This window comes from Megalobrama amblycephala, linkage group LG19 (assembly GCF_018812025.1).
Source record: "Megalobrama amblycephala isolate DHTTF-2021 linkage group LG19, ASM1881202v1, whole genome shotgun sequence".
Taxonomy (NCBI): Eukaryota; Metazoa; Chordata; class Actinopteri; order Cypriniformes; family Xenocyprididae; genus Megalobrama; species Megalobrama amblycephala.
Genome location: NC_063062.1, coordinates 8,187,962 through 8,212,995, shown reverse-complemented (window position 1 = coordinate 8,212,995; position 25,034 = coordinate 8,187,962). Strand labels below are relative to the sequence as shown.

Sequence of the window (25,034 nt, the reverse complement as noted above, 5' to 3'; positions counted from 1 at the left end):
TTTGGGTGCATGCAAACCTCATTTGAATGCAAGTCTGTAACATTTTTATGATTTCTACATTTTGACACCTCTTATATCAACCCACAATGTTCACTAACACCATAAACAAAAGACTTCCTCCTTTCCATTTGATTTGATTTGTGAATGACTCGTATGATCTGTTAGGCCTGATTCACTTCCTCGTCAACGGGCTGGTCAGGAGGTATGCATGCAGTTCATTTGATTGGGCTAGTCAAATGATGCCGTTTGCTTTTCTTACTCACCATTTTGGTTGCTTACACAGCACAACATTACCACATATTCCCAGCAGGGATGTGATGCCTTCATCCCAGTAACCGTGCATGTAACAAGCCGTCAGTGAAAAGGCAGGGCTGTGCATGAATGTTTTGATTTTCCCCTGGGATTAATCAGGCTAGTATCAGTCATTGAGGTAGTGATCTCATTGTCTGTACTTACTCCACAGACTGTACACATTTCATATATCAGCAGAACACAGTGTAAGATATGACAGTCCCACCCTCTCCAAGTATGTCATTAGAAATGGAGGGTGTTTGTGCACTCATTTAACGTGTTATACACCATTGTACACCAAAATCTTTCCTCTATATGACACATGAGACAGATAACCCATCAAACTTATTAAAGGAACAGCTAACCTAAAAATAAAGATTTGTCTTTATTTACTCACCCTCATGTCAATCCAAACCCGTTTGACAGTCTTTCTTCCATTGAAAGTGAATTTCTAAGAATGTTCTGCCCACATTTTTAATATAATAAATATATATTTAAAGGATTAGTTCAATTTAAAATGAATAATTACTCCAAGATTTACTCACCCTCAAGCCATCCTAGGTGTATATGGACCTTCTTTCTGATGAACACAATCGGAGATATATCAATAAATATCCTGACGCATCCGAGCTTTATAATGGCAGTGAACGGGACCAACGAGTAAGCTCAAGAAAGTGCATCCATCCATCATAAGGGGGGTTAATAAAGGCCTTCCGAAGTGAATCGATGTGTTTGTGTAAGAAACATTAATATTTAACAAGTTATAAAGTAAAATATCTTTCGTATTCAACGCCTCTCACAGTTCAAAGCGCTTATGGTACGTCCTACACATTCCCTATTCAAATTACGAAAAAAACACAACGTCAGTTCAGTTCATACTCATTGGTCCCATTCGCTGCCATTATAAATCCTGGATGCGTCAGGATATTTATTAATATAATTCCGATTGTCATATTGTCATATACACCTGGATGGCTTGAGGTTGAGTAAATCTTGATTGCATTTTAAAGTTAACTAAACCTTGAATATGATAAAAGTGTGAAATTTTACTATAAGGAAAATATTGACTAGAATATTCTTAGGAAACAAAGTTGTATGGGCTTGGACTGTCATGTGGGTAAATTATGGCATATTCATTCGGTGACCTATAAATTGTATAAGTTTATTTTTATGAAATTAATGTTCTATATTTTATGTTAATAATGTTTTTCTTTAATATTTTGTATTTCAGTCTACTAAACAATAGACTGATATATATATATATATATATATATATATATATATAAAAACATTGTATATATGTAGTGTGTGTGTGTGTGTATATATATATATATATATATATATATATATATATATATATATATTATGTTAATAATGTTTTTCTGTATATATATATATATATATATATATATATATATATATATATATATATATATATAGTCAAACCAAAAATTATTCAGACATTTTTTATATTTTTGATATATTTTTACTAGTGGGTGCAGGACACTATAGTTCATTTATGTAAGTGAGGATAGCAAAATAAAGTAAACTGTGAAATATTATACCAAAAAATTCTTCATACAGTGGACTACCAGTAAAATTGATCAAAATTTGGAACCAAAAATTATTCAGACACTTTGACCATGTTTTGCTTAAGCGTTATCTGACATAATTAAGATTCAATTTTTTCTGACACAGTTTAACTCTGAGATCTTGTCATATTTTATTACCATTTTTTTTTCAACTATAGTGATTAAACTGTATTAATGAATGAAATGTTCAAGGTGTCTTGAAATGTATATATAAAATGTATATATACATATGAAGAGTTTCGTTGCAAAACGAGATAACTACGTTTTTAACATTTTTGTCAAAACATGTTTATTATTATGTTATCATGTTATTATTTTGTTTTATGGTGCTACTTAGCTGTATTTTTTAAGTTATGAAGGTTTAAATCAAAACAAACCAACTGCAGTTGAATTGATATTAATTGGAATGCAGAACCAAAAAACAAGATTTTTGAGTTATCTCGTTTTGCAACGAAACTCTTCATATGTATACATACATATGTGTGTGTATATATATATATATATATATATATATATATATATTTATACACACACACACACACACACACATTTTATAAAAAAAATGCAGTATTAAAGTTGCAAAAATTGCTGGATCGAAAATTACCTAACAATACCAGAGGGTAATAAAAAAATGATTCTACTAGAGCACTGTAGTCTATGACAGAATGAGACAGCAGATAAGAATCTCACTTCCCTTTAACTTGCTGACACAAAAGGTCATTTCATAAGTCTTTTTGCATCTGAGCACTGGTGCGTTTCAATGAAGGATTTTACCACTTGAATTTGGAAGTGTATGAACAAACACTATCTCTGTTGGTTTTGGTCATCTGCTCCGCACTGCCTCGGCTCATTCTGATAAAATATGTTGTCACTAATGCGTTAGGAAAGATTACAAGCACAATAACAATGTTGTCAGAGGCGGGGGAGTGTTCATTTTTGTGACTGAGTCTTTGTTTAGAGTGCGGGTGGCCCCGCTTGCTTCAGCCTCCCAAGAAATCTTGCGCACTTAATGCGGAATGAGAGTGAACGGTCAGAAGTAGTCTCCCAGTTGAATAAATATCTAACTCAAATGACCAAATGTGGGCCTATTTATTTTCAGACTTTGCTGTTTAAGTCAAACAAAAGTCGGATGGAGGGCTGTGAACTGCAACACAATGAGGGGAATTTAAAACTTTGTCATTTTGTGAGCATATTCATGAGCATTGAGTGTCAAGCTCGATTACTTTCAAAACTATTCTAAATTATGACACATTTTGTGAATTCTCTTCCAATCTTCTCCAGACTAAAAATCTAATATCTTGTTGTTGTTTTTTTTGTTTTTTGGAAGAGGAGTACACAAGGGAACACAATAAACACCACTGCATTATTTTATAACTATAAAATAAAGATCGATTTAAACCAAAATTTTAAAATATGTTTTTTTGTTTTGTTTTTTTGTCAGGTCGGGCAAGTTGTTATGTTTTTTGGTTTATACAATTAATTAACTACAATTTATGTTGGCAAAAACAATGCTTAATTTTTTTTTTTTTTTTTTAGTTTCCTTTTGTATTTTTGTTTTATTTGTGGTTTAAAGAAGATTGCTGAAAAGCCATTTGAAAACCATGTAACATATTTTAAACCAATATATATTTACCAATATAGCAGATATTACCAAAACAATTTCCAAAAAAAGATTTTTCTGGAAACAGCTATTTTCCTGTATTTGATCTCTTATTCTTTAAAACAACAACAACAACAACATAAACATTTAGGTGAATTTCATGGGTTGCCCATCCCCCCAAAATCAATTTTTATTCAGTTGAACTGGTTATATTATGAAAGCTTGTGAACCAGGACAGATGGCTCATCTTCAGCAACAAAGAAGCCTTACAGAATGAATGTGTACAGAAAATGACAGTATGACATAAACCCTGTGTCCTCTATGGCAAGCTGTTTTAATATTTATTCTTTTACATTAGAGTAGTAGGCTATCTTTTTAAATTACTAAGTATCCAATAGCGAATAATATGTTTTACAGTTTTATTTTTACTAGTTACACTCTAAAAAATGCTGGATTAAAAACAACCCAATTTGGGTAATTATTGGCAACCCAGCATTGGGTTAAGTTAAATGTTTGACCCAACATGCTGGGCTGTTTTATTTAAAGAGATAGTTCACCCAAAAATTAAAATTATCCCATGATTTACTCATTCCTCGCTGCAGACAGTTTTAAAGGTCCAGTTTTTCGTGGTTTTTTGAAGCTTTGATTGTGTTTATAGTGTGCAATATAACAAGTGTTCATGTTTCGCGTGTAAAAAAACACAGTATTTTTCACATAATTTACTTATCTGTATACCGCTGTTTCCACTGTCATAAAAACGGGCTGATGACTTCCTTGTTCTATGAAGTCCCTCCTTCAGAAATACGTAACGAGTTCTGATTGTGCCAGCGGTTCCTGTGTTGTGATTCGACAGCAGCTTAGCGAACCCAGAGCCATAGAGAGAGCGCACCTTGCCCGGAAAGGTCACGCCTCTTACCATAACGTGTGCTGCACATAGTTTTACATGTGGATTATTGTGGTGTTGTGCCGAATGAACACAAAAGACAATAATTCCCGAGAGACTGAACTCTTTAATCTCCACAAGCAGCGACAGAAAATGTACAACGTTAGCATTCACTCAGAAGAGTACCTCTTACGGAAAACAGCCATATACATAAGCATAGTCCCCTCTTGTGGCCATTATGTGCACTGCAGTCCAACATTAACTATTGCAGTAAGGATACCACAATTATAATTTTCGGGAACCGAGTTAAACATAAATTGTAACCATTGAGCTCAAAGTACAGTGTCCCTGGGAAGGCCAAACAAAGGTGATTGGACTGCGGGATGAAAATAACAGCGTTTCGACGACATGGCAACAAACACACTCTACAAACGCAACTCTTGCTCTTCTCCGTGGGAGCGCAACAAGACCACGCCCCCTTTTTTGTGTATTCCTGTGGGCGGAGGTTAGTCAAAAAACTGTTTTAGTGACGTCATTAAAGAAGGAAGTAGAGGGATGTAGTCCAAACTGGCCGTTCGATGTAGGCAACTTCTGTTAAATAAAATATCTCGCTTGGCATTGAACTTTGAGCTTTAAAATTTTACAGATTTTATTTATACTATAACAACAACATTACACACTAACTAAAGTTTGAAACATGGGATCACGAAGAACGGGACCTTTAAAGTTCTCTTTCTCTGCTTCAACTAGCTTTCTTCAATTTTTACACTCATATTCCCGTGAACACAGATAGGCAAAGTGGTATCGGCACACACTAGGGTTGCACGGTATACTGGTATTGGACAAAATACATAAATATTATATTTCAAAATGTAGCACTCTTATGGAAATATGCTAATATTTTTTAATTTTATGGGGTTTCTAATCAAAAAATGACTTTCTGTTACATAACAGGGCATCAATTTCATACATGTCCTCTGCAGTGGACACCAGGACTTAAAGCATGTTTACCAGATATTTTGGGAGACATAACAAGTGAAAAACAATCAATATTTATATGAAATATTAGATATAATTATGAAAATGTTGCCAATTATTTCTCCCATTATTACACTCTTTTTTTTTATAACATGTTGCCCCAAGAACACATTAATATGCAAATTAGATACATTGTATTGAATGGAAATACCCATTTATAGCCATTTTACCCACATATTGGGTAAATGTTTTTAGTACATTAATGGATCTTGAGAGAGGAAATGTCATTGCTGGCTATGGAGGCCTCACTGAGTCATCGGATTTCAACAAAAATCTTAATTTGTGTTTCGAAGATTAACATAGGTCTTATGGGTGTGGAACGGCATGAGGGTGAGTAATAAATTACATTATTTTCATTTTTGGGTGAACTAACCCTTAAAAATCCCCATAAAATTTCAAAGATTTGAAATTTGTTTACCAACAACAACAATAGTTTGTTGTCACTATTGGTATAGTGAGTAGTAGCACAAAGGAATAAGTAATACCATACAATATGCTAAATAAATAAAATAATTGAGCCTATTGGAGTACTAGTAGGCCTTTTAGTGGAATTGAAAAGGTAGGCTACCATTCATGATTGAATTGCACACTAGTAATTAAAGTATTTGCAACGTAAAAATCGATAGTAGTTAGTTTTAAGAAATCATTGTTAAAACGGTTTGCCATATCCTCCCTTTTCTTTTCTCCATTTTGCGCGAGAGAGGGGAAGTGCGCGCTCCCTATCAAACAGAAACGCGCATCCGTTCGCCTCCCCATTGACGTCACTCCGGTATCACATGAACGAGCCCGGACCAATCCACACACAGCCCTATCGAAGCACTCGGTTCCTCCACCGAGATAGGGAGGAAAAAAAAGACAGAAAAGGGAACCATGACTCCGAGCATCTGAAGAACAAATAAAACACGGAGAATCGAACACACTTGTGGATCTAGTACCTGGTTATTGTTTCACATTTGAAGCGGGGAGACTGGAATAATATGCAGTGGAGAGAGGCGGAATGGATACGGCAATGGCCCGAACATATTGAATAGCTTGCGACGCGCAAAGGAAAGACATTATACTTTATCGAACCTTCCTCATCTTGACGGGCTTATTTAATGGCTTCAATCCTCGCCGTCACCGACCCTTGTCTTTTCCGTACCACTGCCGAGGTCGAATCACGGTGGATCGCGTGAGCCTCTATATGCCAAACACAGGGAACGACCATTATTCGGCCTCGAAATCAAAAGACAGCCACCTGATCTGATCCAACGCCGTCGATTTTCGCTGAGGGGAAACATGGATTTTAACGGGAGCGGTGGGGGAAATGAACTGCACAACAATCAGTTTTATCCGTTCGAAGAGAGCAAGCCTCTACTGGGGGAAATGTCCACGCCGCAGCCGGAGGGGAATAATAATCACAAAGCGGGGCCCTGCAGCAAGAGGAGCCTTTTACACAGCAGCAGCGGTATGAGATACAAATTGCTCCAGGAGGGAGACATCCAGGTGTGCGTGGTCAAACATCCACGGACCTTCCTCAGTAAGATCCTCACCTCCAAATTTTTACGGAGGTGGGAGCCGCACCACCTCACCTTGACGGACAGCAGCCTGGTCTCTGCCACGGTAAGAACCGCTCTGCAGGGGTCGCTTTTGAATGGCCATATTTGAAACGGTTTTGTGCTGCTGGATATTGTGTACATTTTCTACTCAGTATATAAATATATAGCTACAGTATTGAGCGCATCAAATATTGTACTTGTATAATGGTAATTCTGAGATGAGCAGAACACAGTTTTATAGTACACTTTGCTACCTCAGCACAACAATACAAAACATTCATTAAAATAAAATAAAGTAAATTCCTGAATAATCCTGATGGGTTTGCTGGATTGTTTTCCCCTTCATTTAGGGGTGGAAGATGTCTTTAAAAAAGAAAAACAAGGTTTTTTTTGTCTTTATTCTTTTTTGTGAATAACATGTACCCGGAACCAATATGACATTAACAAATAATTTTACTATCCAACATCAAGCCGAAACAACATAGTTTCTAGAAAATATAGATAATTCAGGGAAACTTTTACTCGAATTAATAAAACATATCTTTTGAAAAATGTATATTATTCAGCGGATGTATGTCGAAATAGATCTGGAAACACCGTGACGTCATAATAACAACAACTTCACAGCTTCCTCTTCGTTGTTTCCCGTTTTCCGGGTTTATATTTTGATTTGTCATTTAATTCCATGTCATTTGTGCCTATTTCATTTGAAAATATTGTTTTTTTAAAGTAAATATCTTTCAGAAAAGTAAGTTGTGTTGCGCCACCTCAAGCTAAAGTTTTAAAATAGACATTAAAAAAAGGTCTTGCCACTATAAGTTGTTTTTAGAAATATAAGTGTTCAGAATGAGAATTTAATCCTCCTGATATTTCTATAGATATCAATAATCTGTTGTTTACGGTACAAAATCAGATAACGAGATAAAACAGCACTTGTCTTTAACGAGCTTACGTCATGGGAAGGATGATAAAATTATGACCAGTTTATTTTAGCAATTCTACATCATTTCATGTTGGGAAGTTTTGTTGGTATCATGGTTGATGCAACTTTTTATTTCCATTCTAAGCTAAACTCTCATGTTTGCTAATATACAGGAGAAGGTGGGTTGGCTATAAAAACAAACATTCATTGTTAAAGTCATGTAAGTTTTGATTTAAGTAATGAGTTGTCATTTCCAAATATCATGATTAGAGTCCAGCGTGTTGAAGAAAAAATCATAAATAAAGGATATTCAGATGTTCACAGTAGGTTTTCATACTTTAAAGACATAGGGAACCCCAACCAGTATCTCAGCCACCCTGACTTTTATCAGGAATATAAACTTTATTACAATATTCATGGACCTCTGATTGAAAACTCTGGAAATAGAGGAGATTTTTGATTCTTGAAGGAGCTACTATGTCCTGTATGCAGTCATGGAGGTTTCTTTTTTCTTCTTCTTCTTTTTTAGGTCAGCAGAGATACGAAAATAATATGTGAGCCTTTTGCAGGTGCATGATCCTCATTTGCATTGCATGGCTGTTCAGTTTTGTCAGATAAAGAGGTATAGGGATACTTAGATATACAGTTAGATGTGTCAGAATTGAGTTATTGTCTGTGGAGATGATGAATTGAGTGTTTGACATTTAACTAGTTACATTTTGACTATGTATCCTGTTATTCTTGTTATTTTTCTTGCTAGTTTAGCCTATTCGCTTCTTTGCAGATTTTAAGCCTCATGATTTGATGCTCAGATATTCGAAAACATAACTGCATACATCTTAATTGCTGCTCAAGAGGCCTGTCTATGGAAAAGTAGTGTCACGGATCGGTCACAGTGGATTCACCCACCTGGGAGATTTCTGGGAATCCTCTCGATGGCAGTTATTTATTTATTTTTTTTTTAAAAAAGCAAAAACCTAAGAAATTGCACAGACAGTGACCCGTTATTCATTGATGTTAGGTTGCATGTGGAGAGGACAGTCATTTTTTTTACCCTCTGCCTGCTTCAGACCAGTAAATCGTATCTCGGATGTGCCAATGAAGTCTTGTAGAGTCTCTTAGTTCAGGACATCCTGCTCATGGAGCCATCATCAAATGGCTGATTAAATTAAAGGTTTAAATTTTACAGCTATATTTCATCGTTCTGATATGAATTGAATTAGCTGTTGACTTCTTCCTGAAATGAATGCTTCAGAATGAATTAGATTGCTTGTTTAACAACGGTCTGACTGTCGGATGAAGCTCAGCCGCTGACACTGAGAAGCCCTTGGGATTTCTGAGGCTAGCTGAGATTAACCCAAGCAAAACACGGACCGTATGTTTATGTTTGCATTTTTGCAGCTATATCGTTTTGCAGAGGTATGTCATTTGAAAGTGTAAAAAGTCAGGATACTTTTTGTACTTTGACAGTCCTGTCACTCAAGTATTGGTTTTCTCCTAGTTTCAAGGTCTCTAATAGATGTTTAGCTAGTGACCCGTGTTCAGTTGACCGTAGCTAATGGAGGTAGTTGTCTGTGGCTAATGTTCTCTTTTGGCAAAGACTAGCCTGTTTGTGATTCTAGTGTGCATCGAACCATTGTGCTTCAGAAAGAGGTCAGTATATCAACAGAAAGGCTTTATTGTTGATGTTAAGCATATAAATTGTCCAATTTTGATGGTTTGGTTTCCTCACCTGGTGTTTATCCTGTGCCAGGGTGTCATTTGGGTTGAAATTACATTATCTCACTCAGATGTTCTTAAAATATTTGACCTCGCTTGCTTTGTAGATGTAGCACATGACGCATGTTTGATGATAAATGCATTATTTTCCCTGAAGATGCCGACTTTTTTTCCACGATTTTCTCATGAACTCGTGTGTTAAGCAAAGACAAAACATTTGGCATTTGATAGCTCATTTTCGATAAGTGTAGCCAGCTCTGTGGAAAATGATCTCACTAGAAGATATGAAAGATGTGACTCACCCCGTCTCTAAGCTCTCGGAGTCTAAATCATATTTGCGTAACAGCAAGCCATTATAAATACTTCCTGTCACTCATTTGTTAAAAAAACATCAAAAGCCTTGCCTCTAAAGGCACATTTACACCAATGCCCTCCAGCACACCATTTTGTTTGTGTTGCAGGGTATACGGTAGTTGCTTTTCAAGTTAGATCCTGTTAATTAGATGAAGTACCAGATGAGACAACAGCCCGTATAGACCGTAACATGTCCATTGTATAAACATTGCACAGCTAGGTGAGAGCGACATGAGTGTTTTTGGGTGCTATGTTTTGCCATTTTGTGATGGGGTTAGATGCTGAACTCCTGGGTAGTACAGTACATTTAATATGCTATTCAGGTTGACTTAGTTTAGCTTGAGGACATGTTAACAAACGCAACTCCATACAGTACGATTTGCGTCTGAAGAGTCACCGCGTTTTGAGTAATGCTGATGACTAAAGCTGAGCAAGTCTGATTGTGATGAGTTCAGCTAAATACGACCAGGTCAGGGGAAAAAAACAGGTTACACTTATAACAAACCATTTTAACGGTACTGTTGGGCTTTCTGCTGTAAACAAACAGAGCTACGGTGATGACTGGGCACATAAACTATTGTGGCTCCCTGAGATCCCCTCGGCTACCATCCAAATATGCTCTGTAATTGAGATGTAGGAGCTGGCTTTGTTTTTGTAGCACAGAAAAGCCATTAGGAGGACATTTTCAAACACTGGCAGGGTTTCAGATTAATTGTTTTGCATGTACTGGGTTGTTTGTGTCTTGATATTGCAGCGAATTTTTCATTATTCTTGCTGTAAGGATGGATGGATGGAACCGGTTGATGTTGTAGCATTTCATAGAGATGATTTAAAACTATAAAATATTCAAGCGAAATACACAGTGGAGCCATGTTGATGAAATATTTGAGATCTTTTCATTTGAGAGTGCCAGACGCAATGTATAGGGCTTTGTCTGTGGCCGCCCACATGATTGGCTTCGGGGCAGTTTGAAGGCATCTTGGAATGGGATTCCCAACATTTTTAACTGTTTTTAGCTAACAGTGTCAGATTGTTTTAGTGAGTACTTGAACAACTTTGATAAAGCTTGCTTAAAGGGTTAGTTCACCCAAAAATGAAAATTCTGTCATTTATTACTCGCCCTCATGCCGTTCCACATCTGCAAGACCTTTCTTAATATTCGGAACGCAAATTAAGATATTTTTGTTGAAATCCGATGACTCAGTGAGGCCTGCATAGGGAGCAATGACATTTCCTCTCTCAAGATCCATTAATGTACTAAAAACATATTTAAATCAGTTCATGTGAGTACAGTGTTTCAATATTAATATTATAAAGCGACGAGAATATTTTGGTGCGGCAAAAAAAAACAAAATAACGACTTGTGTAGTGATGGGCGATTTCAAAACACTGCTTCAGGAAGCATCGGAGCATTATGAATCAGCGTGTCTTACGGGTGTGGAACGGCATGAGGGTGATTAATAAATGACGTTATTTTCATTTTTGGGTGAACTAACCCTTTAACATCCAAGTTTGGGGTTTGTAAGATTTTTTATTTATTTTTTTAAATGTTTTTGAAAGAAGTCTGTTTTGCTCAACAAGGCTGCATTTATTTGATCAAAAATACAGAAAAAAAAGAGTTATATTGTGAAATATTATTATTATTATTTATTTATTAAAGTGTTGGTTCACCCCAAAATGGAAATTTTGTCATCATTTATTCACCCTCATGTCACTCCAAAGACTTTCGTTCATCTTTGGAACACAAATGAAGATATTTTTACTGAAATCTGAGAGCTTTCTGTCCCTCCATTGACAAGTCAAGTCACCTTTATTTATATAGCACTTTTTACAATGTAGATTGTGTCAAAGCAGCTTTACAGTGATAACTGGTATATAATTTTGGCTGCACAGCAGCTCTTAAAGAATAGTGTCAATGCAGGCAGATCAAAGCACTGTTGAATATCAAATGTCAAGTGTCCCCAACTAAGCAAGCCAAAGGCGACAGTGGCAAGGAACCCAAACTCCAACAGGTGACATCAGGTGGCAAACAAGTGGCAAGTAGGTGTTAAAATGGAGAAAAAACCTTGGGAGAAACCAGGCTTAGTCGGGGGGGTCAGTTCTCCTCTGGTGAACAGTGCTTTGTTACAACTCAGGATGCTATCATAAGTCCGATAGGATCGCAACATTCAAAGTATTTATTTCAGTTCCATCCAGTTGAGGATTGTATTCATCACGCCGGTATGGACGGTTTGTTGAGGAGCTGCGCTACTGGTTGTCGACGTGTTGATGAGGCCTTCACAGTGGATGATCTAGTTGACTCAATCTCTGCTGATACTTCAGGGCTGCGTTGTGGTCGTGTCAAGGTGCAGGTCCTTGGTCTCACCTTCATTGACAGCCTACGCAACTACCACTTTAAGCCACAGAAAGGTAGTAAAGACATCATAAAAGTAATCCATGTGACTCCAGTGGTTTAACCTCAATTTTATGAAGTTACATAAAATGTATGAGTGCTTTGTGCAAAATACTACAAAATATTAATCTCCAATGCACACGTGTTGAGGTGCTCTCATGAACACGCGTTGGTGAACTAACCCTTTCATTTTTTGCAACGTAATATATTTTACAATGCAGTTTATTTCTGTGATGCTAAAGCTGAATTTTCAGAAGCCATTACTCCAGTCTTCAGTGTCACATGATCCTTCGGAAATCATTCTAATATGCTGATTTTGTTCCCAAGAAACAATTATTTTATCAATGTTAAAAACAGTTGTGCTGCTTAATATATATTTGTTTTTATTTAAAGTGGAAAGGTTTTGTAACATCATGAACATGAATGATTGATGAATGATGTCCTTGCTGGAAAAAAGCTTAATTAATTTCTTTTTTTTTTTTTTTTTTTAATTATATAATCAATATATTATCTGTAATATAATCTTATTATATTTTGTTATAATCAGTTTGTATAAGCTTACTCAACTGATTATGGCATGCAAATAAAATAAAAAGTCAGGCACTTCATGAGCTATGAAATAATTTTTTTGGCCATGAATCTGTTTTACTGCATGAAAACATTTTAAAATGGAGATTTCACTCTGACTTCATTGGGTTTATAGGTGCAGATCCTGCAGAGACCCTCAGAGTAAACAATGGGTTTGGCTATAACTCATGTAGTGTGTAATTAGTTGTATCATATGATATCAGTTCTACCGATTATGTGAGCTTTTTTATCTGCTCAGCTGCTGGCTGTTGAGGTTTTAAAGCAGAACTGATGTTGCCACATCCGTAATGTAGACACTCGCCGCCAAATTTCCTTTTGTCGCATAAACTATCTCAGATCATCAAATTTGTGGTTAAGCTGACGCATGAATGGATGACGGTATCCTAAAATTTGGCCTGTTCAGCCCACCAAAAGTAAAACTAGTTTGTCTCTACTCCCTAGATAGTTGTATGTCTGAATTACAGCCACATGAAGAATAGCCACATCATCTGAAGTTTGCTAGTTATACTGTCTCTGATTTAAAATAGATATTTCACTTTAACTTTACTTTGGCTGCATTGCACTTTGCATGCCACAGTCATTTGCATCATACTGAGAATTTCTTTGGACTAGATTTCACAAGAGATGTGCTTTTGTTTTTAACCAATGCAAGTCCATGCACCACATGTACATACCACATATCTGAACGCAAATGTGTGCTTTAGATTCGAAGGACTTTTCTGCTGTTCATGTAGATGGATATTTTAACAGATATATGGAGTTAATTGAAGCCAGCTGTCTGAAGGCATGCAGTCGTACCCATCTGTACAGTAACTGAGTTTCTCTTTTGCTTTTGGTGCTTTTAAATGCAGAGGAACTAGATCAAGTAAACTATTGTACAGTTGGCTTTTGGTTGGAGATTTTTTTTTTTTTTTCCCTCTCCTGGCTTGCATTGGCTTCCTCCTCTTGGCCTGCTATGGTTTGCTGTTAATATATCATGGGTGAAGAGTTTAACTGGAAGAAGCCATGTTTACTTTGAGAGAGAGCACATTGCCACAGTTTTTACATGCCCATGCACTACATTTTTTGCTCTATTTACAAAAAAATGTGCATGGGCTTGAACAGCTTTGCAAAAGCATGCCAAGCTTTTATGAGGAAGAAGTTTTTACTTCTGATTTCACCTCATGATAATTTGTATTCACTTACACTACCGTTCAAAAGTTTGGATGAATAGGTTACGCAAATAGGGAAGCACCGTGTGTGTTGCACCTAGCAAGTAGCAACACATCTGGCCGTGACTGTAGTCACAACATAGCATGGTGTATTGTATTATATTGCTTAAATATACACCAACTATTATTGTTTTTTAAATGTCTAATGCTGGTATCGATAATCAGTGAGCGAGATGTTCCAAGTATGTGATTGTGATTATAAAGTAATACTAGTTTGTCTCTACTCCCTAGATAGTTGTATGTCTGAATTACAGCCACACAAAGAATAGCGACATCATCTGAAGTTTGCTAGTTTCACTGTCTCTGATTTAGCAGTGTAATAAACTGTTTTAAAATAGAGATTTGTGAGCGAGATGTTCAAAGTATGTGATTGTGATTATATTGACTTCATAAATACATTAAATTCAATACAAATATTTGAATACAGGAACTTTGCATTATCCATTGACAACACTTGGCGCTCCCTCATATCAAAATCTTCTAACGATTACACATTTAGTCATTAGGAACCGTTATTTGTAAGAGTGTAACGATACACTCATGTCACAATTTGGTACAAATCGCGATACTGAACTTATGATACGATACTATTGCGATAGTAGGGTTAGTTCACCCAAAAATGAAAATAATGTCATTTATTACTCACCCTCATGTTGTTCTACAGCTGTAAGTCCTTCATTCATCTTCGGAACACAAAATAAGATATTTTGATTAAATCTGATGGCTAAGTGAGGCCTCTATAGACAGCAATACCATTGTAGCTCTCAAGATCCATAAAGGTCTTAAAAAGCGACGAGAATACTTTTTGTGCGGCAAAAAAAACAAAATAACAACTTTTCAACAATATAGTGATGGGCCGATTTCAAAACACTGCTTCGGAGCATTACGAATCGAATCAGTGATTCGGATCTCCTATCAAAAGGCTAAACTGCTGAAATCACATGACTTTGGCGCTCTGAATCACTGATCCGATTCGTAAAGCTCCAGAATATCTTAATTTGTGTTCCGAAGATGAACGAAGGTCTTTCGGGTGTAGAAAGACATGAGGGTGAGTAATAAATGACATTATTACACAGCTGATCTTGTACCTGACTGCTGCAGATTCATTTCGGTGTTGATACTGTTGACATGGAAATGCATAATTCCAAGTCTGAGGATGTGATCCACTCCGGTTAGAATGTCATGGCTTGCCATCTCTTAATTACGGTAGTTAAGGCGTCAACGGAGTATAAGCTCGTTATTTTGGAGGAACTGTAAAATGTGGCTGTTGTTTGTTTGCGGTGCTCCGTGGCCGACGTCTGTCTGTACTCTGCATAGCATGAAAGACGCTAATGACGTATGTTGTCTGCGCAAACAGGGTGCATGAGGGTATGTAAAAGGTAGGACATCGTATTATTACATTCGGACCGAATATAATGATTGGATGAACATTTTATGGTCCTAAACCTTCCTTAGATGATATATATATTTATAAAAATACATTTAGACCTTTTAACGTAGTGATTGCTATCAGGATATGAGAAGACTTTCAACGCGTATAACAAAAAATGTTTCCGTAGGGAATCACCTATTGCACCTTTCATTTAGTAATGTCACTAAACTTTCTATTTTTTTTTTAAAATTTTTGCATTTACTCACTCATGTTGTTTTTAGACATCACACAAGCATTTGAACATCTGTTTTTACAGTATGCGTGTCATTGTAAATATTTTCATATAAAGCCATCGTGTCTCTTCAGAAGACGTGAATTTGAACTTGAGTATTTTACCGATGCCTTTTTGACATCTGGATCTTTTGACATTTTGAATCTTTTAAGTTTTAGAGGAGTGGACTTTAAATGGATGGACAGAAATCGCTCAGGCTTCATAAAAAATTTCTTCATTTGTGTTTGGAAGTTGAAAATCTTATAGGTTTGAAACAACATGAGGTTGAGTACATGATGACATTTTTTTGGTGAATTATGCCTTATGAATGAATGATAAAACTAACACTATCGCGAATCATATATTTTACAATTATACATATCGTCGCATTTTTATATTGCAATATCTCTATAACAATGTATAGTTACACCCCTAGTTGCTGATACAATCTGACACAATTGTCTGATTTGTCTATCGCAATATACATGTCTATATTATTATATTGGCCACTCAGCTCTTTATATATCAATATCAGAAGCTGAGAAATCGGTGCTTTCGCTGTGCTTCCTCGTGGTTTAGTAGGAGCAGCACTGATGGGAGCTCTCCAAAATCAGTTTGTCATTTATAGAGACGCCACCTGAACACACTGATGTTTTTCTCCACATCGTTTTCCATCTGGATCTCCCTGGTAACAAAAAAAAAAAAAAAAAAAAAACATATGTCTCTATTTCATCTCTTTGTTTCCATGGCAACATAGCAATGGTGAGAGGAGAGCTATTGAAGTCCTCCTTAAAGAAGAATTGCACCATGAAAAACAGGCTGAATGCGAAGGAAGAAGAGTCTGAGGACTTCTTGGAACTGAGATGTGGAAAGGAGGACAGATAGTGAGAGCGAGGAAAGGACAGAGAGTGACACAAAGATAAGCAGATAGAACGTCAAACTCACCGCAAGTTCCCGTCACATCGTCATACAGGATACTGTAGATATATGACAACCTTTTGTGTGTGTGTGTGTGTGTGTGTGTGTGTGTATATATATATATATATATATATATATATATATATATATATATATATATATATATATATATATATATATATATATATATATATATATATATATATATATATACATACATACATGTGGCACATGTCATTGATTTCTTGAAAAATGAGATATCATACAAAGGATTCTTATCACACCGACTCTTTGAAAGGAAGACAAATCAGCCATCTCGAATCTGCAGCAGAGGGAGCAGGACCTCCGTTGCAGAACAGCCAGTTGCTCTATCACCTAAGAGTGGGGGATGTAAATAAAAGACAGGCCTGTTTTATTCGGTTATACAGGGACGAGATGCCTGTTTGTTTGAGCGAGTGAGAGACGCAGAGAAAATGAGTCAAAGAAAGGAACAGCTTGTTTGCTCTGCTGAACTGGGTGGCTGACACAAATACAGGAACTGTGGTTTGGTTTGAGTCTAGAGGGAGAGCAGCGCAAATAAAGCAATAGCCTGTTTGTGCAAAGAAACCGAGGGAGGGCTGCGCTAATAATGGAAGAGCCTGTTGCCGGGCTGCAAAGGAGGGAGGGTGGCTAATAAAGGAACAGCCGCAGTGTGCTATTGTAGAAGGAAAGAGATTGGGAACAGCCTGTTGACATTTGAGGGTCATGTGATCACTGACACTTCAGTCAGGAGTGGAACTGAGAAATGAGCTTGGCTCATGTGTGACAGATAATGAAAATGAAGAAGCTCCATTAAAGATTGTTAAGAAAGGGAACTTTAAATTCACTGTAAGTTCATGGCCCAAATGGAGAACTAGATGTATGAAGAGTTATTTGTAATCCATTGTCCACAATCTATGTCCGCTGATATAGATAAGAACACTTCTTCGAAATTGCATGATGCTTTGCAGAAAACGTCCCAACGCATTTAACTTTAAGCAGCGAAACTCCAAGTTCAAACAGTTTCAACTTGTGTTTCTAAAATGATATGGTGTATAACAAGTATAAAATATGCAGTTTTGTGTATTTCTCATTTGCTCTGATTAAAATAATAATATAAAGTGTATAGTTCTGGTCCTTCCAAGCAGAAATCCATAATGTAGATTTTGCATTGTGAATACCAACACGAAACTTCAACCATGTTTTTTCTACTGACCTTTGAAACAATCATTCTGTGGGTGACACTGGCTCAAAGATTTGTACGTCAAGAGTTGTACAACGCAACTTCGAAGGCGTATCATGACATTCAGAGAGCAGTCATCATATTCACATTTGATATCCTGTGCAAATTAATAAATAATGCAACCACTCGTCTATGACGATATCCGCAGAGCTTTCATTAAGGTGGTCAATGCGGTATGTGACGCTCATCCTGAGAGGTGTTAAAGCACTGAGTGTTTTCTGCAAACATGAACGTGTCTCTTCCTGTCTCTGTAGCCCACAGGATACATGGAGGCCCCTCTGTCTTACAGCACTATAGAGGACCTGCAGCTGTTGTCCTGGGACAATGCCCCCAAATACTGTGTTCAGCTAAGCTTTCCTGGAGGGACGGTCCTCCTGCAGGTATCTCCAGCCCCCTCACCTCGTTTCATGACACTCATGTTGCGATTACTCTCTGACTCATTTTGTGAATGTTTGTGTGCACTCACAGGCTGCTAACAGCTATCTGCGGGACCAGTGGTTTCACTCTATACAGTGGAAGGTAAGGTCACATGTCTAGAAGGTTAGATTTGCAAAAAAGTGATGGTGTAATGACATTTTGCATGGTTTTAGTGTGAGTATAATTTTATTGGAGTATGTATGTGGTTGCGCTTCTTCAACTACGGGAACTTTGATGTTCCAAGGGTTGATTAAATTCATTGAATCTTTCTCGGAAGGAATAATAATGATCCATTTGAACATTATTGTCAAATGATTTATACATTTATTTATTTTTTTACACTATTTACGTTCAGTACCTCAGTTGTGACGTCAATTCCACCGTAAACAATTTTCCCCCAATAAAGATTTATCAAAAGTTAATACTTGGTTACCAAGGAAACGGCCTTGTCAATGAAGAAGAGCGTGATTGATATGAAATTTGAAACGTAATGTGTGAAGGAAACAACAAATATTACTTAGCCTTAGCAAGACAAAGAAATCACCACAATCGTTTCCACACTGAATTGTTTTTGAAAGGAAAAATGAAATAGTTATAAACCATCAAGAGGTTAAAAAATGCATCCATTTCTACTATATTGCTAGAAACTTTTGGACATTGCTAGTAGAGCAATTTAACTAGTAGTGAGAGTGTGAAAAGTGTTTTAGAATTATTTTTAAATGCTTGTGGTTGAAAAAACATCATGCATGATGCTACTAAAATGGAACAAAATAAGAACTTCAAACCCTAAATCCCCAAACCTGATTACCACAGCTCATTTCTGAGTAAATTCACAACATACTTTACACTGTTATATATATATAACCACTGTTGCATTATGGCGGTAAAACGTGCACCATTTTCATAACTCTTGGTTGCATCGGTAAGAGGTAGGTGTGTAATCTGGGTTATCTGATTCATATGCAGAAAAAGATCTACAAGTACCGCAAGGTTCTGAATAACCCGAGCCGCTGGGATGTGGTTCTGAAGGAGATCAGGGCCCTGGTGGACATGGCCCTCACTTCACCCCTGCAGGACGAATCCATCCATCAGGCACCACTGCACATTATCTCCACCCTGCTTGCTGAGGTAAGTCACACACATTTACATGCCTATCTAACTGGAGAGGTAAGATTAGTTATAAATTTAGTTAGATACGAGTGTTGATCTTAAAGGGATAGTTCACCCAAAAATGAAAATTCTGTCATCATTTACTCCCCCTCAAGCTGTTCCAAATCTGTATACATTTCTTTGTTCTGCTGAACACAAAGGAGGATATGTGGAAGAATGTTTGTAACCAAACAGATCTCGCCCTATTTTTTTTTTCTTACTATGGTAGTCAATGGGGGGGGTGAGATCTGCTTGGTTACAAAAATTCTTCCAAATATCTTCCTTTGTGTACAGCAGAACAAAGAAATTTATACTATCCCTCTAGATTAAGCTCATTAACTATGCTTGCTAAGGCACGCATCACTATTATTGCTCATACTTGTATGTCTGCCCAAAACGTTGGTATGTAACACGTGTCATGGACAATAATGCTTCAAATAATGTGTCCTTATTGATAAGTGAGCTATTCCTTTTTTAAGTGATTGTATTTACAAATTTTGTCTGATAGACAAAAATAAATAGGCAACAAAAAAGATTTATATTGACAGAGGTCCTCCAATCATATCTAGGGAGCAGAATATAATAAAACTATGCAGTGGGCTCTTAATTTAAGTCAATAGGTGACAAGTTGGCAACCCTAAATTCTTTAAAAAATAATAATAATAAATTAAACAAAAAAGTGTATTTATGAGTCACTTTTCTTATTGAGGACATCAGATTTTTTCCTGAAATAGAATTTAATTTTTTTTATACTATATTACATTATACTATATATTAGCAAGTTTTTTTTTTTTAGATAAATTAACTTTTTTTTCTGCAAGGATGCTTTAAATTAATCAAAAGTGACATTTTCACAAACAGACAAAAAACATGTTTGACAGAGGGCTTCCAAATTACCATATCTAGAGAACAGAATACCATATAAACTTTGCAGTTGACTCTTAATATAGTGACTAGTTAGCAACCTTAAACCCTACAAGAACTTTTTGGTGCATTAAAGAGTCACTTTTCTCTTTGAGAACCTCAGATTTGTTCAATATATGATTATTCAGCCTGTGTCTCCTTAAAGTATAGCTGGCATCTTTCTTTTAGAACTCGAGCAGCATTCTGCTTTCCTTTCTGGTTATGAGCGTCATTTGTGAATTAAGGTGTGTGTTGTGTCTCATTTTGAGTTTTCAGTATGTTCAATGTTCAGTATGTTCACCTGTGGTTGCCCTTGTAGCTGTGGTTTAATGAGACTTTTTTGTTTTTTTTTACGTGGAACAAAGATCTTGCAGAAATGAAAACACTGGTTGCATCTGTACTTTGATTTGCAGATAAATATTGTGCCTTTTAATCTCACCTATACCAAGCTTTTGAACTCTAAAAAAAATGTTTTAAAAGTTCTAAAAACCGATTTCTCGCTGGCCCTTAATTAAAGGCTGTATCCCTGAGTCACACAGGCTTTCCCTAGAAGGGTATTAACGTTTTAAAAAGAAGGTTTGCTGGTTTTTGAGTCACTTAGCTGTGGCATCGCTGGCCAATGAGTTCTCAACAGTGCGTTCATGTCATTTCCTTCCCAGAACACTAACCTCAGCGCTCAGGACCATGAGAACATCATTGTGGTGAGTGGGGCTGCTTCTTTACCAAGAAAATATGAAGACACATGTTGCCTTCTCACAAGAGTGTGTTAAACTCCATTGCTAAAACAAATGCAGGGTTACATAATGTGTCTTAAGGCTCAGTGAAACATGCTCTAGAATAAAATTAATTTGAAAATGTAGTGTACTGCCATAGAAACAGGACATGCATGCACAGAAGTGCTGGTTATACAGTTCCTGAAAATGTGGATGAAAAGCAACAAGACTCTACATGTCTGTGGGGAAGGTGACTAATGGTTAGAATCTGTCTGTAGGCCATCGCACCCCTGCTGGAGAATAACCACCCTCCTCCTGACCTGTGTGAATTCTTCTGCAAGGTAAATGTGATGATTCTGGCTATTCTTCAGGGGAACAGATGAGTTCAGTATTGTAAACTGTTTTTAATCTTTCATTTTTTGTTAAAAATATTTTGGCTTGTGTTCATTGAATTTTAAATAAATGAGAAAATGGTCATAGCAGAAGTACTAGTAATTTGTAAATGTTTTAAAGAAATTAATATTTTTATTCAGCAAGAACACATGAAAATTGATCAGAAGTGACTGTAAATACATTTAGAATATTATTAAGCAGCACAACTGTTTCAACATTGATAGTAATAAGAAATGTTTCTTGAGCAGCAAATCAGCCAATTAGAATGATTTTTGAAGGATCATGTGACACTGAAGACTGGAGTAATGATGCTGAAAATTCAGCTTTGCTGTCACGTTAATAAATTACATTGTCAAAATAGTTTTAAAACAGTTATTTTTAATTGTAAATTCGCAATTTTACTGTGTGCTTGATCAAATAAATGTTTTCATAAGAGAAAACATTTCAAAAACATAAAAAATTGTACCAACCCCAAACTTTTGAACTTATTACCCGATACCAACGCTTTACCAAGTACCTTTTTTTTTTTTTTATAAGGGGATTAATGATTCTGATGATTAATAATATATGAAATAATCAAGTTTTTTTTATTGTGTTCCTCTATGCAGCACTGTAGGGAGCGTCCTCGGTCGATGGTGGTGATTGAAGTGTTCACTCCTGTGGTTCAGAGAATCCTCAAACACAACATGGTGGGTGTGCGCACTACGCCAGATGTGCTCTCGAATTCATACGTCAACGCACCATCATTTACTGACTCTCCTGGTCTTGTCTTCTCGATCCAGGACTTTGGGAAATGCCCCAGACTCCGTCTCTTTACTCAGGAGTATATTTTGGCTCTGAATGAACTTAACGCTGGCATGGAAGTGGTCAAGAAGTTCATTCACAGGTGAGTGACGTGTTTTTTTTCTCTTATACAAACACACATCAGTTTTCCCGTAAGCGAAACCGTAGTAATGAAAACAACGCTGTGACCTTACCCGATGCAATGCGGTAAGCGATAAAAGCTTGGAATCTCGTTTGCATCGCGTCTGGTCGGGACACAATGCTACCTCATCCTGACTCCACCTCGCATACAAAGAACAGACCTTCATCTGTACACACACTGTAACATCCTTTTATCTATCAGACTGTGTCATTTTAATGGTCTGTTTAGGACCAAGCCCTGCGCTTACTTCCTGTTACAGCTTTGTTTTCTTTTAGCTGTCATTTTGTGTGCGTTTGGACGCAGGAGCTGTGGTAACCTGACCTTTTCTTCCATGTATCGATTACAGCATGCACGGTCCCACCGGACAGTGCCCTCATCCTCGGGTTCTCCCCAATCTCGTGGCGGTGTGCCTCGCTGCCATCTACTCTTGCTACGAAGAGTTCATCAACAGGTGCGTTCGATTCACTGGTTTTCCAACCCATGAGATGTGATGTACCCCTGAGACCTGAGCTCAAAACATTTCTCCGAATCATATTTTCCATCTCCACGGCACCGTATCGTATGTGCCGGTTCTTAAATAATCTTAAAATACTGACGCTTTTATTTCCAACTGCTTTTATTGGTCTGTAATTTTTGTGACAAACAACAACGACGTGGCTGTAGTGACATTTTTGGTCTCAACTGTCCTGTTTGTGTCATCACTTTGAGCCTCTGTGCCGTGGTGCACCCACCTGAGAGGAATGAGGAACTATTTTCAAAAGTTTCCATGATTCACAACTACTCAAGGGAGTGAGACGTGTCAAGGCTCATTCCCCAGGCTTCTTTGCACTGCCTCGTTTTTTTTTTTTTTTTTTTTTTTTTTTTTGTTGCTTTTTCTCTCATTCATTCTCCACTGGCCTTTCGACAAATTTCCGTAACTACTGAACAGTTCATGGATGTTTTAAAGGTGCACACATTTACATGTTTTCATCCTGTTTTCCATTTATCTTCCTACTAGAATCAGATGTCCGATAGTTACTTGTTAGTCAAATAAGGTCTTTCAAATACTGTGGCTGTGTAGCAAATCAAACAGCTGGTGTTTTGTGTATGACTAAATGCAAATATGGCAATTTCCATGGAAAGAGCCTAAAACTCTATAATAATATTACATTCAAATTTATTAAAAAGTCAGGGTTTTTTCTTTTCGTCTTTCAACAAATGAAAGTGGGTGAAAATGTTGACTGTCAACCAGAGGTTTTTTTTAGGGAGAATTAGAGCCGCCTTTCAGAAAAATTAAGAAGAGTGTATATAATATAATTAATAGTTTCCCTAACCAAAAAACATGTATGATTTAAAATAAAGCTAAATAAATAACAGAATAGCACAGTGTCTTTAATTCAGGGAAAGTGGCATATGTCTTATCTTTTTCCTTCTTTTTCTGTTAGTCGGGACAACTCTCCCAGTCTCAAGGAAATCCGAAATGGTTGTCAGCAGCAGAGCGAGAGGAAACCGCCCATGCCTTTGCGGCTGCTGCGGCCCGAGCCGCCCACGCCACCCCTGACCACCACCCTGTCTCCGCCCCCGGCCCTGCCCCTCTCACCCCCACCTTCCATCGTCAATTCCAGCGAGATCCTGGTGGAGCTGGAGCGCAACAACAACACCGCTAACACACTGCGCAAGGCCCCTGCGGAGGGCGATAGCGAGCCCAACCTGATCGACTGTCTACTGGTCAGCCCCGCGCTCAACGCCCTGTCCATTCAGCTGCCTGCCCACGCCGACAGAGTGCTGGGCTGTTTCGCCCTCATCCTCAAGATGCTGTAAGTAATGCCGTCACTGGATCTTTGTTTTATTATTCCGCTGGAATTGTAAATGTTTCTGTTCGGTTTTAAGATGTTCCTCTAGGCAGTAATGGCTGCCAGACCTGCCAACGTTGTAGAGGTAAAAGCTGGCATCATCAAAGGACCTCAAATAAATAGTGCTAAATTAATTTTATGGTATTTGATGAGCTTGCTAAAGTGCTTTCTACTGGTAATTTTATGAAGTTAAAACTACCATTTTAAAAAAACTAACAAGAAGTTACTAACTTCATTGAAGCTTTTTGGGGCATGATCACTTTTAGATAATGATTGGATTATGTAATAGCCAGATAGATATACTCACAGCAAAGTTCTTTTTCGTTTCTTTGCTCAGCAGGATACTGTTTCAACATCCCGATGCTGCCAACGCTGCTGAGAGCCCTGTTTAGATGAATCTGTAAATATGTGCTCCGCGTTTTACTCTCAATAACAAAATAAACACGCAACAAAAATGACAGCTGTGAGAAAACAGCAGTTAAGAAAGCACCAATGTGGATATGTTTGCACAAACTCTGCAATTCAACATTCCAGTCAAGACATGTCATGTTTATTGATATACCACTTTATAGAATATATTGAATGATGAACCGCAGAACATTTCCACATCAAAGAAGGCGGAGCCTCTGTGCACACTACCTATTGTGTAATTGACACAAACCAATTTTAGTTCGAAGGTCTTTACCAGGCAGAGTCAACTTTTCTGGAAAGTTTCAAACTCCAAACGAATTTCGTTTTGGCCTGATTTTATT

At 37.1% G+C, this 25,034-nt stretch overlaps 1 protein-coding gene across 1 annotated transcript in view; it reads left to right on the top strand.

Annotated features, from left to right (window-relative positions):
- Positions 1–6,167: 6,167 nt before the first annotated feature.
- LOC125253966 (c-Maf inducing protein) overlaps positions 6,168–25,034 on the top strand; it is a 30,142-nt gene continuing 11,275 nt past the window's right edge. The window contains exons 1-10 of the mRNA XM_048168247.1: positions 6,168–7,006; positions 18,205–18,330; positions 18,419–18,469; positions 19,334–19,495; positions 21,079–21,120; positions 21,411–21,473; positions 22,134–22,214; positions 22,308–22,411; positions 22,797–22,901; positions 23,875–24,246. Of these exons, the coding sequence (XP_048024204.1) occupies positions 6,683–7,006; positions 18,205–18,330; positions 18,419–18,469; positions 19,334–19,495; positions 21,079–21,120; positions 21,411–21,473; positions 22,134–22,214; positions 22,308–22,411; positions 22,797–22,901; positions 23,875–24,246 (1,430 nt within the window). The 5' untranslated portion in view covers positions 6,168–6,682. The remainder of the gene's footprint in view (positions 7,007–18,204; positions 18,331–18,418; positions 18,470–19,333; positions 19,496–21,078; positions 21,121–21,410; positions 21,474–22,133; positions 22,215–22,307; positions 22,412–22,796; positions 22,902–23,874; positions 24,247–25,034) is intronic.